A 21,689-nucleotide genomic window follows, 5' to 3' on the forward strand; every position below is an offset into this window, starting at 1 on the left:
AAAAAAAAAAAAAAAAAAAAAAAAAAAGGTGCTCTTATAATGCACGTCTTACAGTTTACACGATATAAAGAGCTTGTAATTTTACTATCTTAGGCTTCTCAAACAATCTTTCAACTGCAGTTACTATTGGCTTAAAGTGGGGTGAAAGTTTTCACTGAGTTGTCTCTGGCTCAATGAAACGACTTTTCCTAATTTTAAAACATTGAGTAAATAGAACTCTGTGCATCATGCCACATACAAAAATCTGTGCTGTTTTGCAAGAATTCAGGTAGTCTGGGACCTGTTAGTTTATTACTAAGATATCTTTTAGTAAACAGGAGAGGCCTGTGTGACCAAGCTGTAAGGTAGGAGAATGACTATTATAGTGTCATAAAAATAAACTATTTCACCAACAATCTGAATAGCACAGACTAGGAAATAAGAAATTGGAATAGTAGCATAGGATTGTTTTTGAAAGAATACATTGCTTTAGTATTTGACTAAACATATTTTGGACGTTCCAGTAAAACTACATAGCACCTCTAAAATATTTTGCAGAGAAGTATCCCATTTCTGATTACACAGCTGAATATTTGTTAAGCATGATTATGTGCAGAATAACTCTGATTAGATAATTATATACATTTTTCCTTAAGTTTCCTCTTTTGATTATCCCTGGAGGGCAGGGACTAACTACCCATGAGCCTCTTGGATGTGTGATGCTTATTTTCGTGAATGTGCTTCATGAACTTCTTCTGAGACGGTTTCATTTTGGCGGTGGTTTGTTTTAATATTCAGCTCACCCCTGCTGTTTCCTCTTGCCCCTGTGTCTGTTATTTTGCTGACCTAGCCCTTATTTGGGGGAAGTCATCAGTAACTGTGCAGCAGAACCCTGATGACATTCCTCCAGGGCCCATAAAGGTTCTCCATTCTCACCGTACACTCTTTGTTGGATGCTGCAGTGGGAATTTCCTTTTGGGAATTAGTTTCTTGGTGACTGTCACCCAACAACATGTTGGGTGACTATAAATGACTGAGTGCATTACCGAACATGGCAAGTTCACACACACACACACACACACACACACACACACAAAATCCTACAAATAAAAGACCAAAAGTACGAGTCTAACCATGTGACTCCCTGACAACAGGATTGGGTCTCCATATCAAAAGCAGGAGATATGTAACTCAAAAGGAAGGTACTGATCAATTAAAGAAATTAAGAAAATAATAATTAAGAAATTAAGAATTTAATTAATTCTTAATTAATTAATTAATTAATTAAATTAATTAATTAAAGACTATTAATTAATTAATTCTTAATTAATAATTAAGAAAAATTATTTTTCTTAGGGGATCAGGCTGATTACCATAGATGGAAGAGAATCCAAATCTTAGGCTTTGTCGTGTTTTCTTCCTTTGGTTTTATGGCTAGTTCTGAAGTAGCTGAGTGGACAGGGATAGGAGATGGGTGTAGTCATAACCAATTAACCTGCTGCAGGAAAGGAGTCCAGGAGTCCTGGATAAGCAGTTGTTTTCATATTTAACAAACCAACTGGGCAGACCAAACTCTAGGTCTGAAAGAACTACGACTATAATGAAATGTTTTCATATTCATCTCCAGACACTAGTTTTACCTGCGCATATCTGACAGCAGTGGAAGGCTTCAAGTTGGTGAAAGAGCACCCCCAAACCCAGCAATACACAGACTTTTAAGGTGATCGTTATGTAAAAACTTGGAGGTCATTTATATCTATGTGTTCTAAAGCACTATTCCGAATAGTTTTATTTCTCCTCTTGACCATCAGCCAGGTATAGATAGTACTTTTTTTCCCAGATGGATTATATACATTTTTCCAAGCTGATTTTTACTTGGCTACTTCCTGCCCATTTCCAATCTCTCAAGGACCCTTAAAGTTAATTTTTTCTTCCCTCCTGATGGGACCTCTCAGTTTGTTCATCTGTGAATTTCATCAGTGTCCCCTCTACTCTCTTACAGATTATCAAGACTGATGGTAAACAGAGCAGATTTAATGTCAATCCCTTCCCATTAAACTAGCCAAGCAACTGACAAACCCCATTTGATTACATATCCAGAACTGCACTACTGCTTTTTGAATTGAGGAGAGGAGGTGGGTAGAAAGCTATTTGATTAAAATCTGTTTAACTCTTGCAGTGCCCAAAATGCACAAGACTCTCAGCTGCGTCTCTTGTGTAGGGGGCTGGCTCCCTGAAAAGCCTCATTAAATATGCTTCTTTCCAGCTGTTCATATAGGGAGCTATTACATGCTACTCTCAAACCTGAAAAGCTCACATGGGCTGAACCCAGTGAGGCAGGCAGTCTTCTACAAATGCCACAAAAGCCCTCGAAGCAAATAAAACTCCGCAGGTTGCGGGAGTGCACACGCCCTTCTTATCTGATGTCAAATCTGCATGTCAATGTGCCAGTTTAGACAAGAAAAGCAAACTTTTCTATGACTAAAATAGAAGGATGAGAAAAGGGGCCTAAGGTTGGCAATGACTTGCTTCTTGAAAGCCCACTCTAAGAAATACATTCAAGTTTAAACCTAAGAAGGCAGAAAAAAACAAACTGGGGTGGCAAGACACAGTGCAGGCAAGATTCCACGTGGAAAGGCCTCCGTCAGTTCTCAGGCACCTGTGGACTAAGACAGCTGCCCTGGGTCAAGGTGACTTTGATGAGGCACCCCCGGGGTCTAAGGGGATGACTCCCAGGTGTGTGAGGGGTAGACAGGTATAAGCTCTTTCCTGCAGTGTTTCCTCGTTCAGTGACGGCATCCAATTACCTGGACGCCATCCTTGACACCTCCCCCTCTGCTGCCTCCTCACACAATTACTTACATCTTTTTTAAAAACCGTACCTCCTAAAACTCTCCAACCCACCTACTTCTCTCTGTATCTACTGTAGCTATCTTAGTGCACTATTTCTCATCTGGACTACTGCCATAGCCATCCAACTGGTCCCCTGTATCCTTTCCTGCGCCATCCAATGGATTCTCCAAACTCTATCCTCCAGGAGTGTTCTATCACAATGTTCTTTTACTTAAAATCTTTCACTGACTCGCCATGGCTCCGTACCATCTGATTTCACTCATCTTCTACCTCTGACCCTTTCGCTTACGAGGTTCCTGCCACATTAGCCTTCTTTAAGTTCTGTGAGGATTCCGGCATTCTGCTTTAAAGATTTTGCATAAATGGTACCTTGCCTTTGCCTGGAAAGCCCCCATCCTCTTTTACCTAGTTTTCCAAATTCTTCAGAGCAAAAGGGAAGTCTTTCCTTTCTACTACGTTCTTTACTTTGTCTTTAAAGCATCCAGTTTTAATTATATATTCATTTTTACGATTATTATGTCATTTTTTTAAAAGACATGTCTCCCCATCAAACTATAAGCTCAGTGAAGGCAGGGACAATGCCTGTTTTGCTCACAACTGTAGCCTCAGCACCTATCTTGGCCCACTGTAGACCTTCAACAAATGTCCGTTGAATAAATAAACGAATGAATGAATCCTCTTTCCCTTTCTCTCTGCTGATTTTCACACCCCTTTCCTCATCTCTTTGAAGATATATCAAGGCAATAAGCAAAAAATAATAAAAGAGAGGATTATAAAAAAGATGTCTAATCACTTTAAATACTTAAGAAATAAGGACTTCCCTGGTGGTGTAGTGGTTAAGACTTCGCCTTCCAGTGCCGGGGGTGTGGGTTCGATCCCTGGTCGGGGAGCTAAGATTCCACATGCCTCGGGGCCAAAAAAAGTAAAACAGAAGCAATATTGTAACAAATTCAATAAAGACTTTAAAAATGGTCCACATCAAAAAGCTTAAAAAAAAAAGCCTTAAGAAATAAAGCAAACAAATACCTTAAATAATTAAATATATAAAAATAATCAAACTGCCACGGTTATTGTCTCCATCGGTGATCTCACCTATTCTTAAATTCTATCACTTTGATACAAATGACTCTGAAATATAGAGATCATTGTCCCAATCTACCCCCTGAACCCAAGACCAGCATTTTCCTGTGTCTCCTTGACTTAGATACCCAACTGGCAGTTGAAACTCTAAAACCCCAAACCAAATTCATCAACTTTCCTCCGTATATCATTTTATTAAGCTTCTTATTTATATGACTATCACCGTGGCCACTACCAGGTCATTCCGTGTTTGAAACTTTCTATTCATTTGAACCTCCCATTTTTTTTCCCAGATCCCAATCAGTCAATGGCCAAGTCCTAAAGATTCCAGCTCTAGAATCTCACGTTCCTCCTCCTTTCCACCCCCATTCCTCGCGTGAAGCTAAGGCCTTCATTACATATGCAGTCACACTGGTCTCCTCCCTCCGATCCTCCCAGCGTGCTGCCTACTGCCATTAACCAGCTTACTATTATCCTACACAGACGGCTCCCTTTCTTAAAAATCCTCCAAAGAATCATTGTGCCACTAAGCCCAGTGTTTCTCAACACTTAACCCATATCCCCCTTTTTGATTAATGTAAAAATCTCACATCCCTCCTGTATTGTATATTATAGAAACAATAGGGATTTTTTTCTACTCCTTAAATATAAAACTACAAGATTCAATATGCTTCTTCAAACTCTACTCACTATACTTCAAGCTCTGGCTGTGAGTCACTATTATTAACTGTTGGCTCTCTGGAGGGAGGGCTTGGGCCAGTACCTAGGACATGGTGGGCACTCAATAAATGTTGATTAAATAGACTAGTAAACCCTGACAGTAAGGGTCATCCATGATATAAACTCAGACTGCTTTTCCAGTTTTATATCCTGCTCCCTCTATTTGCATTTCTCCAGCTACATTATGTCAGTGTTTCTCAAAGCATGGTCCCAGGACCAGCAGCACCAGTAGCCCCGGGACTCATCAGAAAAGCAAATTCTCCGTCCCCACCCGAGACCTACTGACTCACAAACTCTAGAAGTAGAGCCTCATAATTTGTGTTTTTACAAGTGCTCCAAGTTAATTCTAGTGTGTGCTGAAGTTTGATACCCACTGAACTGGACTGTTTACCCTCATGTAAGCATTATCCTTCCTCCTTCCATGACTCGTGATTCCTTCTGCCTGGAAACACCTCAGAACCTATTCCAGTGGCTAGTGTAAATGTTTCTTTTGACTGAAGAGCGAAAAACACTAAAATATCCCCTGGATAGCCCTCATATGTCTTAACTGAAATTAGACCTCTTTTTGTGTACACACTCTTTTCAGTTGGCATTAGGAAACGCAAATTTAGTCTTAGCGATAATGTCGACATTCTAAAAGTATAAATTGACGAAAATTGTGCATATTTGGGGAGCACATGATATATCACCTGCCTCTCAGTATTAGAAGCTTATTACAAATTTTGCCATCTTGGGGATCTTGAGAGGGGATACCTGTTTTCAGTTGCAACGTTAAATGAGTTAGGTGCTTTAGATTTAATGATTCCAATTTGGCAGAGTTGAAGATAGGTACTTACTGATGTTCATCTGTGTCAAAACCACATAAGCGCTCCTGGAAGCCAGATGAGCCACTTGGCTAACCTCGGAGGCAAGGCAGGTAAGCGAAGGTTTGCCCTAAACAGGTAGACTCTGAGGTAGGAAGAAGATTTAGGCCAGGGAGAAACAGAAGCTGGCTTTCTCAGGCTGCAGAGAATTCACCTATGCTCCCAGATAAAACCCCCATACATGAAATGCAAGAGGCCATTAACTTGAAAGCCAATAGAAGTATAATTGTCCACTGTCTTAAAGGAAAAAAAAACCATGTATAATAAACCCCCCAAATGCCACATACACACACGCTCACACATACAAAAATGGCCATGAACGCAAGATGGCAGAAGTCATTCAAATTCTTTTAAGGAAATGGGATGTATTTTTGGTACTAGGGTATGATACCTCATTATAAAGATGACGAGCAGCAAATTACCAAAATCTATAATCAGAGTATGTCGGGAGCAATTTTACACTATCTGGGACAATTCTCCATTTTTCAGATAAGGAATAGCCTCAGAGAGATTACATAACTTTCCCAAGATCATAGATTTAAGCAGTGGCAAAGCCTACGTTTACTTATTCTTAGACCTGAGGTCCGCTCATTCCATCATTCTAACGTCTGGGTTGAATCACATTTGCTGATGGCCACAGGAACCACAAAGGATGTGTTTTAATTGAGTCCATCTGATTACTTACCAGGCGTATAAACCATCTTTACCAGTTCTTTAGCATGCTCCTAACAAGTTGTGATAAAGCCTTTGACAAGCTCAGGACAAAACTGTAGCTTCACTGTTACGAGCATCTTAAAATCTAGCTAGGGTCATACAGAATTTTAAAGTGTAACAAGCAAATCTTAGTACACAAGACAGGCAGATGGCTCTTGCTAATATAGAAACCCTAAGATGGGTTAAGTAAATGATTGAAAAAAAAAAATCTCCAGAAAGCTTTATTGCGTTTGCTCTGCAGCTCTCAAAACACATGATGAAACAACGTACTTTTAATTCAATGGTCGACCGATTCCTTCTTCAAGTTCTGGTTTTGATAACTCCCAGATGCAACTGTTAACTTCATAATTCGTTTTAGAAAATATGGGTCAAATCCCATTTCAGTAATGAAATAACCAAACTCCAGTCCATACTCCAGGTATTTTCTGTACTAACTATAGTATGATTTTTAAGTTGCAGAGCTTTAGAGTTGGGAAGGACTTTTGAGACCATGTAATCAAACACCATCATTATGTAAGAGAAAGAACTGAGATTTCTGACAGATGCAACTTCAGTACAACAAAATATTTGATAATCCTTTGGGATTAATACGTAGAGAACTAGCATGAAAGCTTTCTGAATATCCTGTCAAAATTTAAATGTACATTTCACTCTACTTATTTTTATCTTGTCTGAAGTATTGTGAGTACATATAACTCTTAATTTAGAAAAACAGAAATTAAAAGAAAGCAAGATTATGCTACTTAATTATCTTAAGGTTTTAAGAGTTTTTAAAAAATTGAATAATCTGATACGAAAATTTCAGTAATGTTACTATGAAAAAACATTACCATACACACAGGGTTTTCCCCCTAACATTCAAACATGCTCTCATCCAGAATATAGAGTAGAAAATATCACATAGCATAGAAAAGAACTCTACTGAAAACAGACCAGGTGAGAAAAAATAAAGTCTGTATGCAGAGAATGACACTAATTCAAAGATTTCAAAAACATCAAACCTCTTAAAAGTATCTCAGTGAGAAATAAAGTCATCCATATTGTCAATATATCTAAAGAAACCAAAGCACAGAAAGGTAAAAATTGTAAAGCTGGGGCAAAAACTGAGTAACAGCCTTAAACTTAAGACTCCACATTCTGAGATTTTATAACTTAGGTAAAATTGTAAGAACTTCCTTTGCCGAAGGGAGAATAACAAAGGAAGCCACATAACTATTCACAACCACCTGTGCAAACACAGCAACATACCTATTGTTGTTCCGACAATTTCGACAACTAACGCACTCCATCGGGTCAGTCTGAGGTACTGCCGTGTACAGGCCACCACCCTTATCAGGAAGCAAGTACAGGGAAAAAGAGAAAAAGAGAGTGCTGAAGGTGCCATAGACTCGTAACCACATCACCTCAAATGTAAAAGCCGCACCAACAATAAATGGCTACGTGGTATATTTTAACCATCTCCCTGAGCCACGTTACGTTTATCACTATTTACTTGTATTCACAAATGAGTGCTGCATGATATTAAAAGTGTTCTCCAAAAAGTTAACTCCTATGTTTTCTGCATGTATGTTTGTACTGGAAAGAGGCAAGTAAATGAAGGGAGAAGTTTAGTCACTTCCCTTCAGTGTTTCAAATCTAATGGGCCCAAAATATTCTATGCGTTATAACCTCCTATTCATTTTTACCTTCCTAGCAGTCATGGAAAAATTTTATGGGATGCCAGTTGGAGAAACAGGGTGGAAATCTGTTTGAATGATGTCACAAGATAAACCCATCTTCATTTTCCTGTAATTATTTCGATTAGGTCTGTTCACTTGACTAGACGAAGTCTTAAAGCATGTTATATGTTTCCAGATGGAGCAGATTCTCAGCCAGCGGTGACTTGGAGTGGAGTATTAATATTTTGCTGTTGCTTTTGGCGGAAACTGCCCAGCAATTAAGAAAAATGCCCAGATTAACACATACCTCATTGTAAAATGTTCACTTGACATATACGATGGCAAGAGCTCTTCAAAACTGAAGTTAGGGCTTGAACCAGCCTTATGGTCAGAGTCAAAATTCTGCTTTCGAAAGCAAAACGGCAGAACTGAATTTGATAAGGGTGACGGAGGCTGTTACATTGCAGCCAGACTCAGAACAGGCCTTCAAGGTTAGGAAAGGTTCAGGCAATCGTTTCTCCCCAGAACACTTTCCACTTCCATTCATCTCTTAACAACAGCCAGAATCGAAGCAAACCAAAAGTACTGAAAATTTCTCTCAACATTCCTGAGCCAACTAGCAATAGGAATTTTAAAGAAAACTCTGAGAGAAAGAATATTCCTATGCTACATTCAGTCCATGAGGATAAACTCCAAAGGTTCCGAAAAAAATGAAGTTAACAACCTACAGGATGATGCATTTATTTGAATCACTAAACGGATTACAGTTAATTCAATCATTTTTATGATCAACAGCATTTAAAATATGTCCCCGGCTTCCCTGGTGGCGCAGTGGTTGAGGGTCGGCCTGCTGATGCAGGGGACACGGGTTCGTGCCCCAGTCCGGGAAGATCCCACGTGTCGTGGAGCGGCTGGGCCCGTGAGCCGTGGCCGCTGAGCCTGCGCGTCTGGAGCCTGTGCTCCACAACGGGAGAGGCCACAGCAGTGAGAGGCCCGCGTACCGCAAAAAAAAAATAATAATAAATAATAATAATAATAAAATATGTCCCTATTTCCACCTTCCCAAAAGAGAATAGTAAGAAAATGAATGAGTTAAGATCACAGAGGATAACCTCTAAAATTGTACACTTAATGGGGCAACTCTTATTTAAATAGCAACTCATTGTTCAAAAAACACAAAGTCCTGTGTTCAAATACTAAAGCAAGCATCAGAGTTACTTTTTCTTCTTATGGAAAGAGCATGTGCTGTTCAAAGCGTCATGCTCTCTCCTTCAGTTTCTTGGACAATGTTAGTAGTTTGGACTAGGAATGGTGACAAAAAAAGTTTAGAAAGTCTGAATATAAGCCATGTCTTTCCACACAAAATAATGAAATCATTATTCTCGTTTGGTAATGAGATGCACTAAAGCGAATTAAATATTTTTTTCTATGACATACTAAAGCTAGGTCACAGGAAAGCCATTAGATTTCTAGCTTTAAGATACAAATATACATTATAGTTTTGTTCTCCAAAGGTAATATTTTAATAAACCTTTACTACTGTTGAAGATAAAAAAAAAAAAAAAAATTCTCTAAACTTCTCCAAACTTTAGCACATTGTGGGTTATGGGCAAATGTATCTGTAATCAGAACAATGACAAAAACGTAAACGAGTGCCTAATTGACGAACTAAACATATTATCTATCTGATTGAAAAATAATGTGGATGCATATCCAAACAATGTAATAAATCAAACTGCCTAGTGCAGAGAATCTCTTTCACCAGCACAAATCTAAAATACGTCCGTCATTCTACTCTCATTTCAAAAATTAAACTCTAGGGCTTCCCTGGTGGCGCGGTGGTTGAGCGTCCACCTGCCGATGCAGGGGACGCGGGTTCGTGCCCCGGTCCGGGAAGATCCCACATGCCGCGGACCGGCTGGGCCCGTGAGCCATGGCCGCTGAGCCTGCGTGTCCTGAGCCTGTGCTCCGCGGAGGGAGAGGCCACAACAGTGAGAGGCCCGCGTACCGCAAAAAAAAAAAAAAAAAATTAAACTCTATCAGCCGGTTATCCCTGAAATATAGTAGTTTTAAAGGTTTATCACTCCTTGTGGCTAGAGAACACTAATATTGTAAAACATAAACCACAGAAACACACATGGGGCGAAACAAATCAAAAAAACCTCACAGGGGGTCAGAAGCGACAATCTGGTGGCCTGCAGACATGCTGTGCGTGGCCCACGCAACGCTTTCTAAAACTGGAATTAGCTGCCAACGTGCAAAAAAATCTGGTGGTTTCACCTAGATTTACGGATGTCGCGAAAAATCAGAAGACCAGGCCACACGGGGCCCTCAGCTCTGCATACAAACAATGGGCGCTGAACCTGGCCGCTGCTTTAGCAGTACACAACCCTCCCACGCCTCCACCGCTCTGTCCCATCCCCAACGTGCTTCACTCAGTTTCAAGATCTGCCTGACTCGTCTAAGCATACGAGCTTTCAGAGTTTGCTCTGAATAAATCAAATTTAAAGTATTTGGTTTGGTCCACGCTCAATGGTATTTCCGCTTCATCGCAAGAATAACTTCCAGTCTGTTTGCTACTGGTCCTGTACTTCCAGTGCCAAATAATTAAAAAATATAAATCAGACTGATTAATATAACTCCTGCCTGATAATAGAAAGCTTCCAAACATGACTCTGGATCAAGGGGCTGCCGGTGATACATGCTACGTCCACTCCAGTGAACCTGTGAGGTTTCTATATTGGGAAAAACCACGCATGCTGGCCCCGTTCTTGTATCCTGGCACCGTGGGGCACAGGGGCACTTTTATTTATAATTGGGTCTCTTACATTCACTAGATGACGAGGATGTTCAAAATCCACACGCGTCCTGGTTAGAGAGCTCGTGCGCCCAGAGTAGAGTCCTCCATTTAAGCTCCCGCTGACTCCACTGGGGAGCTTATGGTGGAGATGGGAGCAGCCATTGCTGAAGCTTCCATGAACATTTCTGTTTATTCGGCTTGTGCCAGGCAAAGTGGTGTATTCCACCATCTGCCCGGTAACATCTGACCCTTGGTAGAGATAGCCTGGTGGGTCATATTCTGTTGAGAGAGAACAACAAAAAGAAAAGGTAAGATACTGAAAAGGACAATTCTTCTTGCTTGGGAAGTTTTATTAATTAAACCCTTAATAAACTATAACTATACTATATAAAATAAACTATATAAATATAACTATATAAAATAAGATACTCTAAAAAAGTGTTCGCTTAAAGCCTCCCTGTGAGATATGCTTTAATAAAATTATTGCTGTTATTTCCTTTACAGTGTGGAGTCAGCCAGGAACTGTAAGTCAGTTATGACTCTTTTAATGGGAGGAGAAATTAACCAGAGAGAAATTACTCAAAAGAGAATTAATAAACTATGCAAGCTGAAACTATCAAAGTACCGGCAACACGACGAAAAGGTGTTTAAATTCCCCTGTGCTTCCAAGTGCTGAAAGAAATTGTACAACAACAGGATAACTTTAGGTAGGATATTTCAAAAAGCAATAAACACCGCTTTTAAGTAAAAGGATGGGGTTGGGGAAACATTCACTATTCATATAGTTCTTTGGTTATTAGAGCCAAGTTGGAAGTTTCGAGGCACCAACGGCAAAAGGCTAATTATTCCCTTTCCTTATATTAAAAGCATTTCAACAACTACCTCAAATATCTGATTCCCAGAGGCACACCTACCAGATATATTTAGAAAAAGTGAAATGTCCTTTAGAAAGTATATTATCTAAACTACACAGGATTTGTTGTCAGAGTTTCGATCGATTCTTCACAGGTATTGGAGGCGCCAAGACTGGACTAGGTGTTCCTCTTCCTATGACAGGTGTGTTATTATCAGTATACCTGCTTCTCTTCTCCACTAAACTATAAGGAGAGGGCATTACACCCGCACTGTCCACCACAGTGCAGAGCACACAGGAGAGAGCCAACGAGTATCTTCTGAATGAACGACGGAATGAACATTACCGTCATAAATTCCCATCTTTCAACATGTTATCAAGTCACAAAGGAAAATGACTTTAGCCAGATTAATCTCGCTCAGACCACCAGACCAATACTCTTCTTTTAATGGTTCAGCACACTCTCACACACTCAGAGTCAATGACATTAAAACCATTTAGAAAAAGACCCAATCAAGGGATGGCCAGCTCTTTCAGCCTGGTACCACCACCACTTCTCTCCCTGCCTATCTTCTGGAAGGCACCAAGGCAATAAAAATACATCACTTTCTACACCCCTCCCCCGCCCCACCCCACCCCGAGCTCTTCACTAAAAAGGGACCACGGGCAGGACCCGGCTAAGAGCTGCTCGAGTGCCTGTCACGGCTGGGGTCTTCCTCTGCTCTTTTCTCATCTCTTTCTCCTGGGGCCAAAGAGGAAACCAAAATACTTCCTCCCAGCAGAGACTAAAGACTCTGATTGATCTGACTGTGCTCTTTTATGATAGCTGAGGGAAGAGAAATGGTAGGAACGTGAGGGGAAGAAAAATGGGGAAAGAAAAGGGAACAGGGTTCTAACGCACCGTCACTGACAGCTCAGACACTCCTACTACTGGACATATTTGGGGGTGGGGACGCCACTCTGCAGAAGTTTTAGCACATTAAGTACCGAATCAGGACTGTAGTACCTTCATCTGTGTCATCCCAGGACAGTTACTTAGAAAAGTCTTCACTACCCTCCTTTCCATCATGCCTTTTCCATTCCTCACTGACAAGATTTGGACCCGTATGAAGGGGCTCCTGCAGCAATTCCAAAGCTCATGCTTCAAGTCCTCATCCTCTTTGGTGGTCCGACAGAGCCAGAGTTTCCCAGCACTAAGTCAGCTATTTACATAGAGACCTGCTTAGTTTGGGCTTTGCTGTTTATTTCTCCTGGGCAGTTTAATTTGATGCTCCACTTACTTTGGCTTACAGCTAGAACTGTTTTAAAGTCACCTCCACTGAATGAAGAGTATCGAATGTGTTTTATACCACGACACTCATACGTGAACGTGTTAGAAATCAATATTTATTCTGACAATCTTTCTCTACTGATCTTTAGAAAAAGGGAAGGAGACACTGATGGATGACTTACTCTGTATGGGATTCTGCTGGCGGTTCTTCCACAGGCACATGGCAATGAAAGCCATGAGGATGAGCACCATCACACCCAGAACGCAGCCGACGATCAGATACAGCATGTCGCTGCTTCTGGCGGGACTGCTTGCGGGCCCAGCATTTCCTCCACTCCCCGAAGAATTTGGAGGGGTGCTCAGGTCTTTGACAGGGTACTCAGAAGCTCCAGGAACCCGTTTCACTAGTTGAAATATACAGGAAAACATGATGTCAGAGTGAAGACAGACTCTATGAAATGGTTTACTCTCCGAAGGAGGTCTGGTTAAGAATCCGAGCCAGTCTGTTTACGCCTGGTACTGAGATGATCTGACCACCAGTGAGTCACAAAGAGGACTCAAAAGTTTAAAAATCTAATGTCAAGGTTTTAGGTCACAAATTCTAAAGAAATTATAAGATCAGAGACACAGATGCACTTGGTCTAACCCAAGCTGCTATATGATTATCTGCTCAATTGGACTTGCAGAAGACTCCCAAAGAGTTGACATAAAACTATTTCAACTTACAGATGGGACAAAAACTCCTTTCGATCTCATCTACTTTGAGCTGAATGAGACTCACAATTAGATATTTTATGCCTCTCGATTGTGAATAATACTAGAAGACACGACTCTGGACTACTAGAACAATTATATACAATTCCGAAAACCTCACACATAATATTAAACTTCCCAAGCCAAAAAATGTTGGAGTCCACATAAACGCAGCGCTTTTCCCTAATTCACTGGTCCTCTGGATAATGGCGACAACAAAAGCTAATAACAGGTGGGACACGAACCCCATTTTCTCTGTCCCCAAATAACATGCCCTTGATGCTTTAACTGTCATAGAAAAGCAGTAGAGCATAGTGGTTGATGGCCGGATCTTTAGAACCGGACTGCCCAGATTTTGCACCTGTTCCATCACTTATCCTTAGCTGTAAGACTTTGACCTCCGTGAACCAGTTTCTGCAGGTGGAAAATGGAGATAATAATAACAGCCCCATCATAGGTTGTCATGAAGAGTAAAGCTCTCAGCATGGAGCCTGGCACGCAGCAGTGTTCAACCCATTTTGTCAGGATTATTAGTTACTACAGTATACTTCCTGTTATGGTTCCTAATAACTTACGGGAGCAGAGTGGTCTTTAAAAAAATCTACTTCAACAAACATTCTATTGGGGTTCTATTTTCTAGCAACTTCAACTATGCAGAACAGGGCTGAAAATCAGTCAACGAGAGGCTGCCTTTCCAAGGAAAGAGCTCTCCATCACTGAAAGCTGGAAGAATACCTGGCAGAGAGTCTCTGTAGGAAATTTCTACTTTGGGTGGTATGTTGGATTATACAATTCTAAGGTCCCTGACAATTCCAAAGACAACAAACAAGTTTCTGAGACAAAAATGGATGTTACAGATCGCACATGAAATACCATGATTACTCATAGGGAAGTCCGTCAGGTTTATTCACTCTTTATTTGCTCTTAATGTATTCAAAATTCCACCAAGCTTGAGGACCAGTTGCCAGCCTCTCACTGAAGTCAGAAACTTCTGCAGTGGATGGTGAGTGACACGGTCCCATTAACATGAATAAGAAGAGACAGCAGGAGCATGACGTGAGCAACGTGAGGTGAAAAACATAAAGAGAAAGCAGAGAACTAAAGGAAAGTCGTGACAGTCTATGATCTTTAAGGGTGGGGGAAAGAGGCTGGCCTCCAATATTTACTGAATTACTAAAGATAAGACAATTGCTGTTCACAGCAAGAACTCTGAGTCATTTCTTTAAAAGGAGAACTCATGCATCAAATGTTCTACTTAAACAGGCTGGGACTGTGTAACACATTTTAGAAACTCATTCAGTATGAACAGTTAACGTTTTAAAGTTTTTTGTTTTTCACTGATCTGAAAGTCTGTAGGTAGAACCTTTGATTCCCCAGCAAAGTCAATTAATAATACTTAAAAACAGCACAGTTAGCACATTATTGTCTGTGTTTTATGTTCCGCCTGGCTAGACTCTTAAATGTCTTGGGAACAGAGATGAGAAATTTCATTTTTACGTAATTTTGCTCCAAGTTTCACAGCACTCTGGAGGCAAGTAAGAGATGCTCATGAACATATCACAGTGTTCAGTACAAAAAGGTACTCAAATATATGCTAAACAAGTGAAATTCAAGGTTAAGTCTACAGGTCTGTGTGTATATATGTTTAAATGTGAATTTAATATGTGGGTTTTGCAGCAGGAAGACACATGATTCAGAATTAAACAAGGAAACCGAGTCTTAGCTTTATAATTCAATCTTTCTGAGCCTGTTTCTACTTTGGCTATTTCTATTATCCAAGTGTGGTATCTTCTGTTTTCAACGATGGTAATATTTTACAGCTAATCTATGTCTGCAGGCAGAGCTGAGAATTTCACTTTAGAATTACCGACTAATTCTGAACTTTACTACGCTTCATTGAACGAGTAGGTAGTGTTATACGTATCTGTCATTCAAGAAACCACTTTAAACGTACGTAGTGCTTTTCCTTAAACACCCTTATACTTTTTTTTTTAAGGATTCTAATTCTCACAGCAGTCTCAGATAATTAGTCAGCAAATATTTCTGTTCCTTCATGGAGGAAAAAAAGAGAAATGACTTACTCAGAGTCACACAGAAGTTAATGAATACAATGAACGCTTATGTAAACTATTCTTTTTTTTTTTTTTTGCGGTACGCGGGTCTCTCACTGTTGTGGCCTCTCCCGTTGCGGAGCAACAGGCTCCGGACGCGCAGGCTCAGCGGCCACGGCTCACGGGCCCAGCCGCTCCGCGGCATGTGGGATTCTTCCCGGACCGGGGCATGAACCCGTGTCCCCTGCATCGGCAGGCGGACTCTCAACCACTGCGCCACCAGGGAAGCCTTTATGTAAACTATTCTTAAGGCAAGTTCTCTAGCCGACAGAAGGCTAGACTGTTGGGACAGTCTAAATGGATGCACCTAAAAAATAGTCCAAGGTTTCTTTAGTAAATATATCGACAGTCAGGAGGAATAATCCAGAGTTCAGAATTCTAGTTCTGTCCAGGGAGAAAAGCACTAGTTCTGACCCCTCCCCTACCTTTCGTCTCACAGATCATCACGTTACTAAACTCGCTCTCTCCTCCTTCATTGAAGCATTGCATTTTAATATCATAGGAGGTTTCTGGCTGCAGGTGGCCTATCATGTGCCACTGCTTTGAACCTAGAAAGGAAAAATAAAAGAGAAGCTTTACAACCCACAACCTAAGCAACACTGTCAATAAAACCACTTCGAAATTTTGAAATGAGGTTGGAGCAGCAGCCATCAGCATGTAGTCAGTTTATGCGATAGAAGTGTACCTCATATAAATATTTTAGCAATGCACAACAGACAGATAGCACTTCTATTACATGGCATGAAAAAATGGTAAAGAGAAGAGAGAAACTGAATTAAAGCTCTACCTGTGTGTGAGCAGACTTTGATTCATTACAAGTAATTAGTAGTAAGTCCTTCATAAAATACATGTTAATTTTATGCATAAGTAAAACAAAACAAAACAAAAAACCACCTCAAGTCCTTTGATCCCCTACTTCAGCCCAGCAAGTCAATCACTGTCCACCTAACCAGAAAGCGACGCCACGTATGAGGTCAGAAAACGGCGCCTTACCCAGAACAAGTGACCACTTGCAAGACAGGCCTCAGCGAAACTCTCAATTCCACTGTAATAGACACAACATGATCCAACATATAAATGAATGCCTGAATTCGAGAACAGTCAGAAAGCAAAGTCTACTATGGGAAACTCTTGGCTACCGCTCCCACCATTTCTTTCCTTTTGCACCAGGGTCTCCAAACCACACAAGCATCTCTAACAGAATGATTCTGTTACCCGTGGTGCGCAGCCAGCATTTCATTTAGAAACACTTCTAAACTGAACACTCCAGTATAAATGACTCTCCGTTTTTACTTCTGTGGACCTGTGACAAACTTCAATAAACAGGGACACTTCTGCCAGATTCAATGAACTCTTCAAGCACTTTTAATCCTTCTTAGAAAATACCTCTTCAACCTGTTTCCACTGTTTCTTAGAAACTCAACTATACCAGCAACTGATTTAAGAGTCAGTTAAAGGGGAAGAAAAACAAAACGAAACCAATCCACGCACACAAGTCATATCTACTTGGCTGACAGGACCAATAGCTCTGGGATCCTTTCTAAGTCAACACAGACAAAAACACCTTGACCCGGAAGCACCCTGACCCCCTTCCAGGACACCAACACAAAGCCCCTCGTTCATATTTTATAAGCCCCATATTTTATAAGGAAGAGAATCTGCTTGTTTTAGGATCAAGGGACTATGAAAAGCTCAAGAAGTGAGGAATTCTATGCCCCGTTTATAAGTGTAAAGAGGACCCTAAAAGAAACTTGACTCAAAATCTACTTGAGACAGGAACAGATCTATTTTTAAATTCCAAAAACTTTTCTAAAAGACTTCAACTTTTTTCCGTATCTTTAGGTCTTTCCCAGCCTTCCGCTCACCTATCACCATTCGCTTGAATAATTATTACGCTAGATTTGAAGTTTTCCTTTCGTAGCACTAGTAAAAAAAATGGAATTAAACTAAACTCCTGATATGTTTCTAATAAGAGAGAATAAAGTAATGCATATTTTGTTAGATTAACATCCCGTGTTATGGTAATTATTCCAATTACAGGAAATATCGGCAAAGAGAAAGTTTTACGGCTCGCTGATGAATAAGACACCTAAGTGCATTATTAGGTTTAAAATCAACCAACCAGCATATCCTTTGCTTAGCAAGCAAATTTTTCTCCAAGAATATTTTAGAAAGGGTAAAAAACCAAAGCACAGGCTTAAAGATCAGGATGACTGATAGTTTGATTTACCTGGAACTCAACTTAATTTACAAGATTAAAATATTCATCACGAAAACATGGTATGTTGGAAACATTTAGTTTATCTAAATGTGGAACCTAATTCAGAAGATAGGATAACTTAATATAATTGCTCTTCTCTTACTGTATTCTTTAACAACGTAATTGTGTTTCAAAGCTTAAACCATTTTGAGTCAATATACATAAGTAATCTAGAACTTTAAAGAAAACTTTAGGTACAAAGGATAAATACTTCTGCTCCTCGCTTTGGGAAAACAAGCCAATAGTTTCCAACTGCCACAAAAAGAATTTCAAGTGCATAAACTTGAAAATAAGGAAGGAGCGAATTACACAGCACAGTGAAGCCCACTTAAACATCCAACTGCTCCATCTATTACGTTCATAAACAAGTTCTCTGTGAACCACAAGGCAAAGCTCACATGTACAGATGCTTGTAGTGAAAACAAAGTCTTCTTTAGAGCAATTTCCCAGTTCCACACTCAACAGTCACATCACCCAAGTCTGCAAAAGATTTAACTAGAGAATATAGTTTAGAAACTCTTTATCAGCGGATTATTTCTAGAGTAAAGCCCAGAAGGGTGGGGAAGAGAGCGATACAGATGGAGACAGAGAGGGATGTTCATTTTACTGACATTTGCCTTGTTTACAACGATTTTCTAACAAAAGTGTAGCCTCTCTCAAAAGATTTTAAAAATAAAAATCTGAGAGCCCCACTCGCCTAACCCAGATAAACTAAAATGAAGACCGAGACAGGACTAAAGTGTAGATCAGTCACCAACAATTCTTTCCATTTTGTTTTTTAAACAGCTTTTTTATGAAGTAAAATATGCATATGGAAAAGTACCCATCACTGTACAGCCGAATGTTCACGAGCAGAACACAGCCGTGGGACCAGCACCCAGGTGAAGAGAGAGAGGGGTCCTGGCTCCCCCATCCCCATCATGGTTCCTCCTGCCACTGCTCCCTCAAGGCAGCTACTATCTCAACTTCACAGAATCCTTTTGCCACTAACAATGATCTTTCCACATTTCCCCAATTCTTAACTTCTAAAGCAGATTTGGGGGACTCGTTTCTTTCCTACTTTTCCAGATTAAGAAGAGAAACAATCGCTCTTTCATTCAAAAAATATGCTGGGTATTAAAACTTAGACAATAAATTTTTCATCATATTACAAAAGTAATTCCATTGGATAAACAGTAAAAGGAATGCTGCAATATTTCAAGAAATGTGATGGTGCATATTAAAAGTAATTTATTATAAGACTACTTGTAACAAAAAACTATGTGGCAGTATTTGACGTCAAGAATTCAGAGCAAAGAAACCTTGGCCTGGGACGATTTTCTGACACAATCCATTAGGAGATTAATATTTCAAAAAAGAAGAATCTTGGAGTGAAAAAAAGACCTTGGAAGAAGCTTTCCTCCCAAACTAAGAATCCCTTCCAAGATATCACTGAGAAACAGGCACCCAGCTTCTACTGAACACCTCCCGAATTGGGGAGCTTATTATTTTGTGAGAGAACCATGTTAAAAATGCAGTATTGGAGGGTTCTTCTTCAAAAAATTCCCTTGTAGCCCCCCTCTCCCACCCCAACAGGTTGAGTTCCTCTTAAACATCCTAGTCCTTAAATACTTGGAGACAGCTGTCCTGTTGCTAGTTCATTGTCTTTTTTCCAATCTGATCATTCCCAGACACTCCACTGTTCTTTCTGGACTCCAAGCATTCATTCATTCCTTCATTCAATAAACACCAAACATCTCATCGCTGTAGGACTTGGGACACAGCTGTGGGAAAGAAGGCCCTTTGCCCACAAGGAGGTTAACATTTAGTGGGGGAGACAAACTTTAAGCAAATAATTCCGTACACACACACATACACACAACTAAACTAGGATAAACTGCATGAAGTAAACATAAAGCGCATGGTTAGAAATCACAAGGGCATCTCCTGTCAATGGGAGGGGGTTCTCTGAGCAAGGAACATTCAAGCACGCAACAGACAGAAGTGGAGGTCCTAGATGAAGCCTTGGGGGAGGTAGCTGGAACTGCCATGTGCCGAGGTCCCGAGGCAGGAAAGATCTTGGTGCACACGAGGAGACAGAAGGAAGGCCCATGCGTGACGGAAGACACGGTGAGAAAGGGAGAGTGCGTGACACATAGTGGAGGTGAGGCAGGCGCCAGCCAGACCACGTGCGGCCCTCAGACCACAGGCAAAGTTCCGGATTATATTTTCTTTTTCTTTCTTTCTTTTTTTAAAATTAATTATTTTTGCTTGTGCAGTGCAGCTTGTGGATTCCCCAACCAGGGGTTGAACCTGGGCCCTTGGCAGTGCAAGTGCGGAGTCGTAACCACTGGACCGCCAGGGAAGTCGGATTATATTTTAAATGTAGTCAAAAGGCAGTTTCAACACCCTTTGCGCTCTCCGCTGTTTTCTTCTCTACATATATTCAACTTCTTAGCATCTCTAAAAATGGGTAACACGCTCAAGATGTGATCTTTCTAGGACAGACTTCAATGGAACTGTTGCCCGAGACATTCTTTTCTTAAACATAGCTAGAAGTTGTAATTGATTTTTATATTCAGGCCACTACTCATTTAAACAAAACAGAAAAAATTTTTTCGGATGAACTACTGACAAATCATATCTCCCCCGCTCTCTTGTAACTGACTGTTTCTTTAAGCAAGTGTAAGATGGTATATAAACAGTTGACCCTTGAACAACGTGGGTCCACTTTTACACAGACACTCGGTAGTAAATGTTACACTACTACACAGCCTGTGGTGGGTCGAACCCTGGATACGGAGGGCCAATTGTAAGTTCTATGAGGACTAACCCCCCCATTCTTCAAGGGTCCACTGCCCTAGATTGGAAAAATTATCTTTCTTTGGGAAAAATTCAAAGTAATAGTACATATACCATTTCATTTTTTTACTCTGTCTTAACCTGGGATAATGTTTTTCATAATATTTATAAACCCTCTCCCTCCAAAGCTCCTTTATTAGGACTCCCACTTGTCCTTGTAACTTACCTTCTACAATATCCCTCTTGTAATCACTGTCATTGTCACTATCTGTTGGCCGGTAATAGATATAAAATCCTTGAATGGGGGTGTTATTGTTACTTGATGGGATGTACTAGAAGAGAGAAGCAAAGACTTGTCAAAGACAAAAATAAATGTAACTTTCACATCCATTAAGATTTATTTATCCGTGTGGCAATATTTTTCTAGCTTCATTTTGCAAACATCCTTGATGGCCATTTTAAATTTAATTTAAAGGTATTCAAAGGTATTAAGAGCATTTTAGCTTACTGCAGGGCTAAACAAAAATAAAGCAATATATCTCACCAGGTTCAAAGACATAAAAGTACATTGGGTTCAAAAGGAATAAAACATGAAATGGTGATTAAGTTAACACTTGGATGAGAGCTGAGGAGACAATCATTTGATTTTTAAACCTGCCCCTCTTATAACATGTGCTCTTACACACATATCTGTGCCCTTCAATTTCCCCTTACTTGAAAGTTCAAAAATTTGCCGTTCATAGTATTGTGTCACAAGATATTAAATTAACATGGCCAAATCAGAAGCTCTTCTCATGAGAGAAGATGTTTTACTTACCGTCCACTTGAGCATGATCTGAGTATCACTGACAGCTTCTGTGTATGCGATGTGAGGTCCAGATATCGGACGGTTAGAAAAACGGTTGGGGAACCCAGCCACCTGATAAGGACGAGAGGCCGAACTCCGAAAACTCTCACCATAATGGTTGACAGCAATGACCCTAAATTTGTATGT

General features: G+C 40.3%; 1 protein-coding gene across 1 annotated transcript in view; it reads right to left on the reverse strand.

Annotated features, from left to right (window-relative positions):
• CDON (cell adhesion associated, oncogene regulated) overlaps positions 1–21,689 on the reverse strand; it is a 99,746-nt gene that overhangs the window by 12,257 nt on the left and 65,800 nt on the right. The window contains exons 14-19 of the mRNA XM_024740841.1: positions 21,513–21,689; positions 20,922–21,027; positions 16,080–16,202; positions 12,973–13,194; positions 10,696–10,946; positions 7,458–7,537 (exon numbers count right to left, since the gene is read on the reverse strand). Of these exons, the coding sequence (XP_024596609.1) occupies positions 7,458–7,537; positions 10,696–10,946; positions 12,973–13,194; positions 16,080–16,202; positions 20,922–21,027; positions 21,513–21,689 (959 nt within the window). The remainder of the gene's footprint in view (positions 1–7,457; positions 7,538–10,695; positions 10,947–12,972; positions 13,195–16,079; positions 16,203–20,921; positions 21,028–21,512) is intronic.

The sequence above is a fragment of the Neophocaena asiaeorientalis genome, unplaced genomic scaffold (assembly GCF_003031525.2).
Source record: "Neophocaena asiaeorientalis asiaeorientalis breed wild unplaced genomic scaffold, Neophocaena_asiaeorientalis_V1.1 scaffold308, whole genome shotgun sequence".
In the NCBI taxonomy this organism is placed as follows: domain Eukaryota; kingdom Metazoa; phylum Chordata; class Mammalia; order Artiodactyla; family Phocoenidae; genus Neophocaena; species Neophocaena asiaeorientalis.